Genomic DNA, 15,859 nt, shown 5'->3' with positions numbered 1-15,859 from the left:
ATAACTCAGTTCTCAGCCTTTCCAGAGGGAGTCAGAGTCAGAGAACCAGGCAGAAAGTGGCATTCCTCCATGATTTTTTTTCGGAGCTGGGGACCGAACCCAGGGCCTTTTGCTTGCTAGGCAAGCACTCTACCACTGAGCTAAATCCCCAACCCCTCCTCCATGATTCTTAACTAGAGTTCCTGCCCCGATTCTCTCGTTGATTGATTGTGATATGAAAACCAAGCGCCAAGCAAACCCTTTCCTATGCAAGTCATTTTAGGTCATAGTTTCTTACCACAGCAATGAAATGAAACTAGGTCATGGGGACTCTCAGAAGTGATCTAATTTAAAGAAAAAAAACAACTATGGATAATGAGACAGCAGGCATTTGATGCAAACTTATCTTCTACTAAAATGTTTACCTTTTACCTTTTTCAATTATTTGGCCCATCACATCTTATGATGCCCTGACCTTTGCTACCATTTTAATAGTAAACTCAACAAAAATTGGAATGGTAGTATAGGTTACACAAAGGCACACCTAATTCCTATGGATTTGTGCATTGTTAAGTAATAGCAACTTAGAATCTGACTCTCTCTAAAGAGAATGCACAAAGCAAGATATATGCCCTTCTTCATACTTTGACCATGGATAATTAATTTGGCAAGTCAGCAAAAATACTTTGAAAATGTGGGGTGTAATAAAACATATTGGGAAAGTTGTGATGGCTAACTTTTTAGTCCACTTGATATAGCCTAGAACTGCCTGAGAAGATTCTTAATCATAGATTATCTATGTTGGATTAGCCTGTGGACATGCCTGCATGTGGTTGCTTTAATTTAATTGATATGGAGAGACTAGTATGGGCAGCTTTAATCCTTGTGGAGGGGATCCTGAATTATATAAGGGTAGAGAAATACCAGCACACACAAGTAAATAAGTAAACGTGTGCATTGATTTCTCTGTGCTCTTGATTGTGGAAGTGATGTTAGTAGCTGTCTGAATCTCCCACCTTGACCTACTTCATATGATGTACTGTAATTTGGAATGAGAAGTCTAAATAAATCCTTTTAGTAGCTCAGCTGCATTTTTCATGACATTTATCACAGGCAAAGAACCAAAACTAGACCAGAAATCATTATTAAAGAAAGAATCTGAAAATTTTACAAAAGTGGTTTAGACACATTTTTGTCAACAAAAGCTATATCATCACTAGTTAGACATTTGCTAAGACATTTGCTTCCCGTTGAAAAACACCTGTTTGACTTTCTATTATGTGTCTCAAGCATTAGAATTAGGTGTTACCAAGTGCTAGTCTGCTTGTAGACTTCTAACAACTACTACTTCATTTAGGTTCATGCCATTTGGGAAGCTGATATACAAATTATTGGGAACTATGATCGTATTTATAATGAAAACACCAGAATATATACTTCTCTTTCTGTTTTATTTTGCCTTCAAAGCTTTGGACTTGGACTTACATGAGAATTCAATTCGATGTACTGGTTCTACAAAGTTGAGAAAAGCATGGAATCTTTCCCAGATGAAATATTATTAGCATATGCTATTGGTTCAAATATAAGACCTCACCACAAAGCACCATATTTTAGAAGCACACCAAATATTTCAGTAATTCTTTAACTGTGCAGGATGAGTTCAACTTTAGTACTTGTAGTTCCTTGCTTGTGTCTTTCCCAAGCTCTCGTTCTCCATACCAATTTCTTCTTTTATGTATCCTTTATGTTTGTTCTCACTATTCTTCACAGAAACCAAGGACGAGCACTTTATTGCTTTATATGAATTGAGGCCAATGGTTTCCTCTGGTATTTGCATCATAAAATTTAGTTTTCGGTAAGATCTCTTTGTAATGAGACATCGGGAAAATTTACAGCAACTTTTAGACAGCAAGTATAGCTGGCTTCACTTCAAACTTGAATTAAGTCCTTTACTGGGAATACATTAACCCTAATAATTCCTTGGACACTTAATAATTGAGTCTAATACCCCACAAAACTGGAGGTACTGACCTCCAAATTTTAACAGCATTTTGAGAACATAATTTGTAAAGTTCTAACTACTTTTCATTTTTCCTATTTATTATTTCTTAATTAGTTATGTGTCCATGTATCTCATTAAAACTGAGCCTTTTTAGGGTAAGGATTACATCTGACTCAGCCTGGATCTTCTATGGCCAAAGTATTGTCTGGCATTGAAAACACCTTTAGGAAAATAGATTTCTGTAGTTGAAATTTGCCCGTGGCTTGTGTTTCTTGAATGTGGCATCTCTAGTTCTCCTTAACCAAGAATTTTCCCCTCAGATTTCAGAGACTATTCACACAGCCTGCCTAAGGACAAACTCCTCAGAATCTAAGCAATGAGTAACGTGTCAAATTTCAGAACCAGATATACCACAATTGCCTCTGGATCTTTGTCTGGAACATACATCCGCAAATGACACAGAGCAGAGAATCTTTCACAAGACAAAAAGCAACGACAGCAACCTGATATTTTTTATTTTATTTCAGCAGTATACAATGCTCAGTATTTACTAGAACAAATACTACCCAAAGCCCAAAGGACTAGCTGAAGCAGCTGATACACTGTTACTTTTTATAACTCTCCTTTCCAGCATCATGCTCTACATATGTCCCATTCTATCAGGTCACATCAACTTCGGTCATACCCAACACTGCATTTTACAACAGCTGCATGGATTATCATGCAGAATATTCTTTTCTTAACAATGAAGTGGGCAATGAAGGAATTTGTCTGATTGTTTCGGGAAGCAATGGTATTGCCACATTTCCCAAATGAACAGCCTCCTGTATTCCATAAAAGCCAGCCAGTGTTGTCTTATATTAGGTAGAAGAATGAAATAAACAGTAAAAAATCAAATTATATAACAACTTTTTAAATGGTGGTGAGTCTACTCACTTGGGAAAAGTATATACAAGAATAGTAACTGCCCACTTTGGGAGATGATAATAAAATAAGGGAGTAGTGGGTTACTTATAAAGGACCTTTGAAATGCCAATATTCCGTGTACTAAGTCTCTCCTGTACATTATACTTCAGAAGAGGAAAAATATGGTTGCTGATAGCTTACTATATAAGATCACTCATTTTAATTAAGGATTTATTTACCAAACATGAATCCCATGACAAATAGATTTATACTGGCTCTTCAAGACCTGGTAAAACCATAACCAATTAATTTGGTCTAGTGTACCAGGATTTCCCTGGACTACTGGATTTTTTTATTTGTAATTTTTTCTCTACTTGATTTCCAACTACGTGATACACATTGGTACGTGTTATAGAGGCATCAGATCCTGCACAACTGAAATGACTGCAATCTGGCCCTTTAAAGAAAATATTTTCTGACATCTACACTTTTGATTTTCACAAAAATATTCACAGATTGATATCTATGCTTTATAATGGAAGAAATTACATTTTGTAGATCCTAGACCTTGGTAAGTGCCAAAGATTGAGTTTGACTCTAAATCTTTATGATTCAAAAAGACCCATGTTCTTATGATTAACTCATGTATGGCTGTAATGGAAATACAGGGCAAACAGAAACTTGCAGGGCCCCAGAGAGATGGTTATTAGTGTTAAAAATAACAGGAAAATTTTCTGAGCCTAGGGAGATAAGGATTCTGAAGGAAATATTTCAATGTAATTTTTAAAATGAGAGACTAGGGATGTAGCTCTGTTGAAAATGTGTTTGCTTACCTTGGAGGAAGAGTTAGATTCAATCTCTCCCTGCCCCTATACACACACAAACACATACACACACTGAGATTGATAGATCATGTCTATGAGGACAACAAGAGGCTGAGAAGTTCAGGGTCATGTTCTGCTACATACGGAATTGGTCATATAATCTATCACAAAGCAAGCTTTAACAAATAAAAAAAGATTGAAGTAACTGCTTGCACCTTATCAGATCACCATGGATTAAAGCTGGACTTCAACAACAACGGAAACAACCGAAAGCATTTAAACTCATGAAAACTAAATAACTCTCTACTCAATAACCATTGGGTCAAGGAGGGAATAAAGAAAGAAATTAAAGATTTCCTGAAATTCCATGGAAATGAAGGCATTATGGGAAACAATGAAAGAGGAATGTCCACAGCAATAAATGCTAAGAAATTGGACAGGTCTCACACTAGCACTTTAAAACCATACTTGAAAACTCTAGAACAAAAAGAATCAAACTGAGGAGTAGATAGCAAGAAATAACCAAAGTCAAGACTGAAATAAATAAATTAGAAATAAAGAGAACAATACAAAGGATCAATGAAACCAATAGCTTGTTCTTTGAAAAAAATCAATCACATAGACAAATTCTTAACTGAACTAACTGAAAGGAAGAGAAATAGTATCCAAATTATCAAAATCAGAAATTAAAAGGAGAACATAGCAACAGAAATTGTGAGGAAATTCACAAAATCACCAGAACCTACTACAGAAGTCTGTATACCACAAAATTGAAAAAGCTAAACTAAATGGATGGTTTTCAACATAGATTCCACTTACAAAAATTCAATCAAGATCTGTTAATCTATTTAAATATTCCTATAACACTTAAGGAAATAGAAGCAGTCATTAAAAGTCTCTGAACGGAAAAAAGCCCAGAGCCACATGTTTTTAGTGCAGCATTCTACAGGATTTTTAAAGAAGAGCTAATACCAATATTCTTCAAACTATTCCACCAAACAGAAACAGAAGGAAGTTTGTCAAACTCACTTTATGAGAACACAGGTACCCTGATACCTAAACCACACAAAGACTCAACAAAGAAAGAGAATATGCCTGATATACACCTTCAGCAACATGGACAAAATTAACTCATAAAAATCAGTAGTGCTCCTTTATACAAATCATAATCAGGGCAAGAAAGAATCTAGGGAAAAAGCATGCTTTATAATAGCCAAAAGTAATACAAAATATTTTGGTGAAACTCTAACAAAGCAAGTAAAAGACCTATATGACAAGAACTTCAGGTCTCTGAAGAAAGAAAGTCTGCAGAAGATATCAGAAGATGGAAAGATTTCCATTGTTCCTGGAGAGGTAGGATTAACACAGTGAAAATGGCCACATTACCAAAAGCAATCTACAGATTCAATGCAATTCCCATCAAAATTGCAACATATTATACACATGAATGAACAATATTCAGCATCATATGGAAAACAAACAAACAAATAAAAAAACAGGAAAGCTAAAACAATCCTGTACAATAAAAGAACTTCTGGAGGTATCACATCCTCAATTTCAAAGTGTACCACAGAGCAATAGTAATTAAAAAAACTGCATGGTATTGACACAAAAACAGACAGGTTGATCAATGCTAATTGAAGACCTAGATATAAACTCACATACCTATGGCTACTTATAACAAAAAAGCCAAAACTATAAAATGAAATGAGAAAGCATCTTTCTACAAATGGTGTTGGTCTAATTGGATGTTAGCATGTAGAAGAATTCAAATAGAATTTGAAAAAACTGCACACAACTCAAATCCAAGTGGATCAAAAACCTCAATATTAAACAGAGAACTTATTAATGTAGAAAACAACTTCCTGAACAGAAAATCAACACCTCAGGCACTGAGATCAACAATTAATGAATGGGACCTCATGAAACTGAAACATTTTTTTCAGAGCTACAGGCACCATCGGTAGGACAAATTGACAGCCTACAAAATGGTAAAACATCTTCATCGACTCTACTTTTGACATCAGGTAGATATAAAAGATTTATAAGGAAATCAGGAAGTTAAAACCAAAATCCAAATAACCAAATTTAAAAAATGGGTGCAGAGAAAAATCGAATACTCGACAGACAAATCTTGAGTGGTTGAGAAGCACTTAGAGAAATATTCAACATTCTTAGTCATCCAGGAAATGCAAATCAAATCTACTCTGAAATTCCACCATACGCCATTCTTACCAAAATGGCTAAGATCAAAAAAATCAAGCAACAGCTCATTCTGGTGAGGGTGTGAAGCAAACAGAATAGTCCTCTAGTGCTGCTGGGGTGGAAACTTGTACAACCATCCTGGAAATCAATTTGGCAGTTTCTCAGAAAAGTGTGAATAAATTTACTTCAAGACCCAACTATACCACTTCTGGGCACATACCCAAAAGATCTTCCACTATACAATAAGCTCAACTATGTTTATAGTGGCTTTATTTGTAATAGCCACAAATAGCCCAGATGTTCCTCAGCTGAAGAGTGGATAAAGAAAATATGCTACATGTATACAATTGGATACTATTCAACTATTAAAAACAAAGACTGTGGGTTAGTAACACCATCCCTTCTCTTCAGACTCTGTCTATCTACTGGAGGTGGACTCTCCTCACTGTTGGGCAATTCATATAGGGTCATTCCAATTGAGTCCTGAGAGTCTCTCACTTCCCAGGTTTCTGTTACTTTCTAGACCCAGAAGTATTCCTGTCTAGATGAACTGCACTGACAAAAATGGAGAAGAACCTGAAGGAAAGGTGATCCAGTGACCAATCCAAATGGGGATCCACCCCACAGGGAGACTCCAAGGTCTAACAGTATTACTGATGTTATGATGTACTTACAGACAGGAGCCTAGCATGGCTGTCCTCTGAGAGGCCCAACCAGCAGATGACTGAGACAGAAGCAGATACTTACACCCAACCATTGGACTGAAGTCAGGTGGACCCCTATGGTTGAATTAGGGGAAGGATGGAAGAAGCTGAAGAAGAGGGCAACCCCATAGGAAGACCAGCAGTCTCCACTAACCAGGTCCTCTGGGGGCTCCCAGACACTGAGTTACCAACCAGACAGTATGCACAAGCTGATCTGAGGCCCCATGACACATATATACCAGAGGACTGCCTGGTCTGGGATCAGTGGGAGATGTGCCTAATCCTCCAGAGAGTTGAGGCTCCAGGGACTGGGGAGGTCTGGTGGAGGGGAGCATTCTTTTAGAAATGAGGGAAGAAGAAAAGAATGAGGAGCTGTGGGGGGCCAGAAGTGGGGGCAGCAGCTGGATTGTAAATAAATTATTTTCAAAAATCATCTATTAAATTAAAAAAACCCAGACAAAAGAAACAAAGACAACAGGAAATTTGAAGGCAAATGGATGGAACTTGAGAATAATAATCATGAGTGAGCTAACCTAGACCAACAATACACATCTGGTAAGTACTCACTTATGGTTGGACATTAACCATAAAATGTAAGACATCCATGCTACAATCCACAGACCCAACGAAGCTATGTAATAATGAGGGCCCAATGGAGGCCATGTGAATCACACTCAGAAGGGGAAACAATATAGTCATCAGGGGTAGATAGAGAGAGGGAATTGGGTGGGAAACAGGGTAAGGAGGGGTATGGAAATGGTGATCAGGTGTTGGTGGAGGGGTGGGATAGAGCTGGGAGTGAGAATGAGAATTGATGGGGGAGCATCTCTGGGACCAGCTGGAGACATGGTTTGGGGGACGCTACCTAGAGTCTATGGGGGTAACCCTACCTGAGATTCCTACCAGCAGGAGATATAGAAACTGAAATGGCCACCTCTTGTAGCCAGGCAGGGCTTCCAGTGGAATGAGAGGGGCATTAACCCTCCCATACAACCTTCAACCTGAAATTTGTTCTGTCTACAAGGGATAAAAATGGAGCTGAGACTGAAATAAGAGCCAACCAATGACTGCCCCAACTTGAGACCCATCCTGTGAGAGAGCCAACTCCTGAAACTATTAACAATGAGACAGGAACCTTGCATAACTGTCTTCCAAGATGCTTCATCCAGCAGTGGATGGAGACATATGCCAAGACCCAAGGCAAAATATCAGGTGAAGGATGGGGAGACTTGTGGAAGAGTGGGGAACAGGATTGAGCAAGCCAGTGGGGTCAAGGACCAGACAAGAAGACCACAGAGTCAGCAAATCTGAGACTATGGGGGCTCAGAGACTGAACCACCAACCAAAGAGCATGTCGAGGCTGGACCTAGTCCCCCTCCCATTTATAGCTTGATCTTCCTGTGAGTCCCCTACGAATTGGAGTAGGGGCTGTTTCTGAGTCTGTTGCCTAACAATGACTCCCCTTCCCCTACCTCCAGTTCCTGATTTGGCCTCAATGGGAGTGGACTTGCTTAGTCTGGCTGGGACTAGATGTCCCAAGGTGGGGTAATGCTCAAGGGGGACTTCTCCTTCTTTGAGACGAAGGGGAAGAGGTAATGGTAGTATTTGTAAGAGTAGGACTGGGAGAAGGGAGTGTGCAATTAGGATGTAATGTGAATAAAAATAAATAAATTATATTTAAAAAGAAATTTAGAAAGGACAAAACAGCGGCCCACAGAATGGGAAAAGATCTTCACCAACTTTATATTCAACAGAGGGGTAATATCCAAAATATATAAAACACTCAAGAAATTAGACACCAAAACCACAAATAACCCAATTTAAAAATGGGGAACAAAGCTAGACAGAATTATTGACAGAGGAATCTCTAATGGCTGAGAAACACTTAAAGGAATCTTCAACATCCTTAATCATCAGGGAATTGCAAATCAAATGATTATGAGATTCCATCTTACGCCTATCAGAGTGGCTAAGATCAAAAACTCAAGTGACAGCACATGTTGGCAAGGATGTGGAGAAAGAGAGAACTCCATTGCTGTTGTGAGTGAAAACTTGTACAACCACTCTGGAAATCTATTTTGTGGCTTCTCAGAAACTTGTGAGTAATTCTATCTCAAGACTCATCTATACCAATCCTGGGCACATACCCAGAAGATGTCCCACTATAGCACAGGGACATTTACTCAATAGTGTTCATAGCATATCTATAAGTAATAGCCAGAAATTTGAAGCAACCTACATGTTCCCCAATATGTGGTATATTTACACAATGGAATCGTACTCAGCTACTAAAATCAAGGACATCATGAAATTTGCAGGCAAATGGATGGGACACGAAAATACCATCTTGAGTGAAGGAACCCAGACCTAGGAAGGCACATTATATGTCCTTGCTTTGAAGTGGAAATTAGCCATAAAGTATAAGATAACCATCAGAAGTACAAACCACAGACCAAAAGAAGCTAAGTAATATTGAGGGACTAAGGGGTGAGGCAACACTTAAGTCTCACCGAGAAGGTGAAATAGATTAGATATTGGGGGTGGATGCAGAGAGGGGTTTGGGTAAGGAGAAGATTGTGGGATAGGAATAGAAGAGAAGAGTGGGGGGTATGGAGGGATTGAGAACAAGGACAGGGAAGTGAAACCAGAGGGGATGCATTTCTGGTATGAGCTAGAAGCCTAGGACAAGATAAACTTCCAGGAATCTTCAAGAGTGACTCTAGATAAGAGTCCTAGCAACACAGCATATGGAACCTGAAATGGCCATCTAATGTAACTAGGCAATACTTCCAATGGATGGATGGAGACACCAATCCCCTCAACAAAACTTTGATCCAAAATTTGTCCTGCCAACAAGATGTGCAGACAAAAAGATGGCACAGAAATGGAGGAAATGGCCAACCAATGACTGGCCCAAACTGAGACCCACGCCATGAGAGATAGCCAACCCCTGAGCGTATTAATGATACTCTGCTATACTTGCAAACAGGAACCTGTTCTCTGAGAGACTTCACCTAGCAGCTAATGGAAACAGATGTAGAGACCTATAGCCAAACATTAGGCAGAGCTAGGGAAATTTTATGGAAGAGGGTAGGAAGGAATAAGGAGCCAGAGGGGTCAAGAACATTTACAGAATCGACTAACCCGAGCCCATAGGATCTCACAGAGACTGAACCATGAACCAAAGAGCATGCATGGGATGAACCTAAGACCCATACACATGTCACAGATGTGTAATTTACTTTTCATGTGGGTTCCATAAAAACTGGTGCAGGGATTGTCTATGACTGTTGCCTGCCTTTGGATCCTTTCCCTTTCATTGGGCTGTCTTGTCTAGCCTCAATAGAAGATGAGCCTAATCTTACTCCAACTTTTATGCCAAGGCCAGTTAATATCTATGGAAGGCTTCCCCCATTCTGAGGAGAAAGGAAGTGGGATATGGTGGGATGGGAAGGACAGGGAGAGTCTGGAAAGAGAGAAAGTAGAAGCTTCAATTAGGATGTAAAGTCAATAAATAAATAGATGAATGAAAAAAAATAACCGAAATGAGAAATCACATACTATGGTACAAGGTAATTAGATTGAAGAATCTATAATTTATTTAATAAATTTGCTTAGGTGTTTATATAATACCATAAACAAACTGGATACATTTTTGTTGTGACAAATCACACTTATAAGACCATGAAACATTCTGAAATTCATATATTTAAAATTCAGATAATAGAAGAAACCACAAAGTCATATATACATAGCATCCTGTCCTGATGAATCAGGCATCTCTAAGCCTTGAGAAATGAAGTGATAAAACCAACAACAGCTTACCTAATACTGTAGAGCACTTTGCCATTTTTGGAAATCCGCAGCAACTTGTTATCAGTGGTGACATCATGGAAATTGGCTCCTTTCTCATTGGCAAAGAACAAATCTGGTTTCCAAATCGAATCCAGCATCGATGGATCCAAATCCAGGGAATCATCTGGGTACTCACTGTATGCCAGCCGTGAATCGTTCCACTGCTGTCTCAGAAAAATGTTCACTCGGTAGTCCTATAGAAATGTTATCGACAAAAGGCACTTATTGCCCACCCTGGTTTAAGAAATCCATTTCATTTTCTTCTCACCTTCTTTCTGTTTTGATATAGTCTTTTTGTCTGGTCAAGCAATTCTGTGTACAGTCTGATCAAAATAAAACTCTGAGCTCTAATAGGATTTGGGGTGGAGAGGATGAAGAAAAACAATTCAACCAAGTCAGAATACCAATTAAAACAGGTTGACTTTCTTGCCTTTTATATGCTTAAATTATTAATTCTTGGTTGCAGTTATATTCAATCAAATGATCTTTCTGTAGAAAAAGCCAATGATGAGTACAGAAGTCGGCGTGTCATGGCACACTACCAAATAAACCTGGTTCATTCCTAAATCAGAAATGGTGTGATTTCTGAACTCATTTTGCTTATATGCTCTATACAGAAGAAAACTCGCTCTACAATTTGGGAGTGAACATCTTGTAAGACCATATTATGATAGACCAATATTCTCAAAATCTTAAAAACATTAAGATACTTCATGTTGACAAAACAACTCCTTCACAACTAGTTAGTTTCAAGCTCCTACATATTTCACTGAATTTGCTCAATATGCTCTGTCTACAGTAGACAGCTTGATGCTTCATTCAAACAGGGATTGTTCATGGTTTTCCCATATGAAAACTTTCGGACAAAGGTTTTCACCCTTGTGGGAGCCTCAGGTAAAGCTTTGCCTTTCTCATTTGATCCAGGTATTTCCTTCTGTGCTAATGAATCAGCTTACAACTGTAACTTCTCTCCTGGGGGGCTTGAATTCAAAGGATTTTAGGTTCATGAAAGCATTTTATGGTGCCCCTTATCCTCTAGTTTCCTAGAATGAGAATACATTTGTAACAGAAAGGGGAGTGGGGTGGATGGGGAGCACCCTCATGGAGGCAGGGGAGGGGGATGAAGAGGGGAGTTTTCAGGTGGGGGGACCAGAAAGGAGGATAACATTTGAAATGTAAATAAACAAAATAACCATTTTTTTAAAAAGAAATCTTTGTGGGCAGGGAGAGTACATATGGTTGTATCAAGTGCAAATAGGAGAGAAGTTCTCCTCCACTACCAAATCTAGATAATTCCCGGAAGTGGGTACAGCTAGGAATAAAAATGAAAGGGTTAAATATCAGAATCTTCAGAGAACAGCAGATCCTTCACTAGGAAGTATTTTAGGGTACAAAAGGTCATGAGAAGCCAGTTAGAAATCACTGGACAACAAAATTATAAATACAGTAACCCTATATCCTCCTGTACTCCGGAGATAATTTAAACTTGTCTACTGACCCACCTAAGAGATATTAAATTGGTGACATGCTATGTTAAAATGATGACTTTTAAGAAAAATATTGCAACATAGTTTTCATACAAAATCCCCATGACTGTTCCCTAGTGTTTCTTGGTCTTCTACTTTGAATTTTAAATCAAGAAAATAGTGAAGTATTTCTTTGTAATATTTGAATCTTTACAAGAGAAGCAAGAAAATTATATCTCACTTCGACCCATAAGTGTGTAAAGTTCATTTAAAATAAAAATCTCACTATTCGTAAACACCAGTAAAAAAAAATACATTTGTATCCACTGATTACATATGTGATAAAATATATACGAAACCCTTTTAATTATAAGTAGATATTCTTTTGGATATGTAATCATTGGTATTGATCAATGATTTTATTTTTGATGAAATACACTATTCCAAAATAAATAACAATCCTTGAAAGTATTTAAAATTTTAAAGTATTAAAAGATAACTTAAAAAGGAACATCCACGGAGAAATTAGATAAACAAAGAAAAATTTTTGTAGCTGTGCCTGTGTCATTCTTCAGGTTCACTAAAATATATGATATAATTTGGCACATATAATTTATGAATGTATCATTTCTGTTTATTTACAAATACATTCATGATCTAATAATAGCATAGATCATAATAGAGCAGTTGTATAATTCTGTAGTCTTTCTTGGACTTTTCTCCTGCTTCCAGACTCAATAAAATATTAAAGGGAAAGTAAATACTGAGAAACATGTTTAAATGCAGACTATTTTTTTCTTTTACGTTGCCTGCACTCTCTAAGGACAAATACTACTTCAACTAAATGATATATTTCCTTGTACTAAAATTTGTTTCTATATTATTGGCTCTCCGAGCATTGAGTAACACAATAGAAACATTTATATTATATATGTGGATATTTTTCATTTAAAAATAAAATACATATACAAACTGCATAATCTTTATTATGGTCTTAACACTGTCAATATGAGTCCCTACATTCCATCATAGTCTCTTATGTCAAATTTGGAATTTTTCCAGTTTCCTTTACTGATCTCTTTTGAAGTAAGGCCTACTCCATAGTAGGCATTGTTTTCTTAGGCTGAATTATTTTGTACTACTATATGGAGCTCTGCCTTTGTATATAAAGATGGCCACCTTATCAAACCAGATCATTACCTCTTATGGCTTGGTATGTGTATGATTTTCAATCAATTATAAATATATCAAATATGACAACATAGATTCTTGATTTTCCATAATGCTTATATCACAATTTGTTTTTTAAACATGCCCATACTCCAAAAACATTTTCATAATCCCATAACTGTATTAGTTTTAATGAGAGAATTTGCATTTTAAATTATCACGGTAGTTGAATGCTTTATGATAAATGTGTACTTAAGGATTTCACTGTTAATTTAGAGAGCAAGTAAATCTTATATATAAGCTTAACAGAATATCAAGTTTATGGCAATATAAGGATTATTCTCTAAGATGTTAGAAATAAGAAACATAACAATATGCTATCTCTTGTCAGTTAGCATCTTCTTGGGATGTGCTCATTCAACAACTGAATTAAAGGAAAATGCTAGGCTATACTCGTTCCCAATGGACATCTGTGTCAGCCTCAGTCTTCTCTGAGTTTCTCAAGGAGGCAATTTCAGATTAGTGGCAAAGTAACCCCTTCTAGTGTTGCAGGAGATGAAAAAATGCATTTATGTATATTTAGCCATCCCTCACATCTGCTAAATGTGTCAAGACTCAGAATCTACTGTTAGGGAATGGGTAGTATATAGGCACCTACAGGTCCAAATCATACAGAATCCACTACCATGTCTTCTGGCAGCCACTTGAAGATGGGAAGAAAGCTTCTCATCTCCATTTTCTAATGCCCCAGTCTTTGAGAGAGTAGCATGCAGCTGGTATAAAATACCCCTGGCTGTTACTTATCTTGCTAATATTTTCTATTTCTGCCTCAATCATGAGAAAGAAGGGGTGGTAAATATATTCCTTATCCTGTAAATTCAATTGTCATCATCAACTAAAGAAAAGGGAGGAAGAAAAACAGGAAATGATGACATTTCTAAATCAGAATATAACCTGTCTCAGTATATGTCCCTTCCTAGTCTCTTATGTCTTTAAGACTATACAAAATGATATGTGCTGAACAACCACAGTATAGGGTCAAAGAGCAATAAATCCATGTGCCTCTTAATGAATAAATACAGGTATTTTCATGTAACACAGCATTATGATAATCCATAAAATTATTCCTTAAAGAAACAAAAATATACTGTTCTGTGAGTATCTCCAATATTTGTATCAAAGAAGGGAGCATTCGTATTGATTCTGTAAGTAAACGAATACTTAGTTAACATGCAGCATTAACAATAAATTAGTATGATTTCATTGACCATGGGAGGGGGTCTGGTCCTATAGTGCCATAAGGAAGTTGACAGACACAGATAACCCTCACCTTTTCTTTAAAAAGAATCAACCAACATAAATCCTTCGAGAATGCTACTTCATTCACTCTAGGAAAATGAGGTGTAAAGAAACAGAGGACAATAAATATGATCAGAAACTCACTTTGGAAACATTCTTGGAAGAAAATAGTTCCACAAATTGAAGATAAATCAAAACTTTCATCCTCAGGAAACAACACTAATTGATGTCCTCCATTAATTTATTAATATGCATACAAGTTAAAGTTTCTGATCACAACTAAAATTAGTTGAGTTTCTGTTTAATTTTTGAGAAAATTTTGTGAGTCCAATTTTGGGGAAGTATCAACGAATTTCTCAATTGTAGAATCCTAGAGTTTTGAAAAAAATAAACTTAGGCTATGACAACATGTGAGCATGTATTAGGCTAAATATTTCTAACATCTTAAATCTCAGTTTTAAAATTCTAACTCCCAGCAAGATAGTATTCTATTATGAGGGAATAGCAAGAGAACTTTCGAGAATGGGAAGATACAAAAAAAAAAAAAAAAAGAAAGAAAGAAAGAAACCTTAATAGTTCCTTCATCGACACACCGATGTGCTGTTGTCACCTTATTCTTAGGCTTTCAGCCTCCAAGACTGGAGAAATCAATTCTGCTGTTTATAAACCATCGAGTTTGTGCTACTTTGTAGCCTGACCCAATTAAGACAAGTTGAATCAGGTGGATACCCAGGCAAAACTTCAGTCCTCTTGGAAGCCAGGACATTTTTTTGACTGATCATTTGTGTTTTAAAGCCAGGATATTTTTACAGTATTTTTCATACTATTATCAAAATATCATCTATTTAACTACTAATGCCTTAGATTCATGGTTGGCACATTTAACTCAGTCTATTTTTGCAAGTAACGTTTTATTGGTGTGCACTCACATCCATTTGATCACTATTAGTATGGCTGTTTTCATGCCCAAAGGGCATGAGTAGGCATGAGAGAAACCATCTGGATCCCAAGGTTTAATGTATTTACTGTCTGTCTCTTTATTGGAAGCATTTGCCAATTCCCACCCTAGGTGACATGAGAATTTCTTCTTGAGCATAAACATGATGATTGCTTTTTAAAAAAATTTTACACCAAAGCCAAAAGAAAACAATATGTTATGTGTTTTTCAAAATCGGAAGAAGCTTGTCACTATATCAAAAGCTAGTAAGTGAAATAAAAGAAGCACACTATGTAACACTCTTCTAAACATGCAATTTGACTTAGCTTACCCAGTAGATAAACAGGCTGCTGCTTTACCTTTGAGCAAGAGTTTCCCTTTTTCCCCATCGGAAACATGACAAGGACACTTAGGAAGTGGCCAGGAAGTACCTAAGCAGCCCGTCTATTAAACAGCTCTGTAAGTCTTAAAAGACTGAGGAAAATCAAGTATCCATAGCTTCCATTTTTGTC

At 37.1% G+C, this 15,859-nt stretch overlaps 1 protein-coding gene across 2 annotated transcripts in view; it reads right to left on the bottom strand.

Moving 5' to 3' along the window:
* The window catches only part of Glra2 (glycine receptor, alpha 2), a 221,083-nt gene that overhangs the window by 159,857 nt on the left and 45,367 nt on the right, over nucleotides 1-15,859 (bottom strand). For both annotated transcript variants that reach the window (NM_012568.5, XM_087599033.1), the window contains 1 exon segment: nucleotides 10,446-10,669. In NM_012568.5, coding sequence (NP_036700.1) covers nucleotides 10,446-10,669 — 224 coding nt within the window.

The sequence above is a fragment of the Rattus norvegicus genome, chromosome X (assembly GCF_021556685.1).
Source record: "Rattus norvegicus strain SHRSP/BbbUtx chromosome X, alternate assembly SHRSP_T2T, whole genome shotgun sequence".
Taxonomy (NCBI): Eukaryota; Metazoa; Chordata; class Mammalia; order Rodentia; family Muridae; genus Rattus; species Rattus norvegicus.
This window is presented reverse-complemented; position numbering and strand designations above follow the sequence as displayed.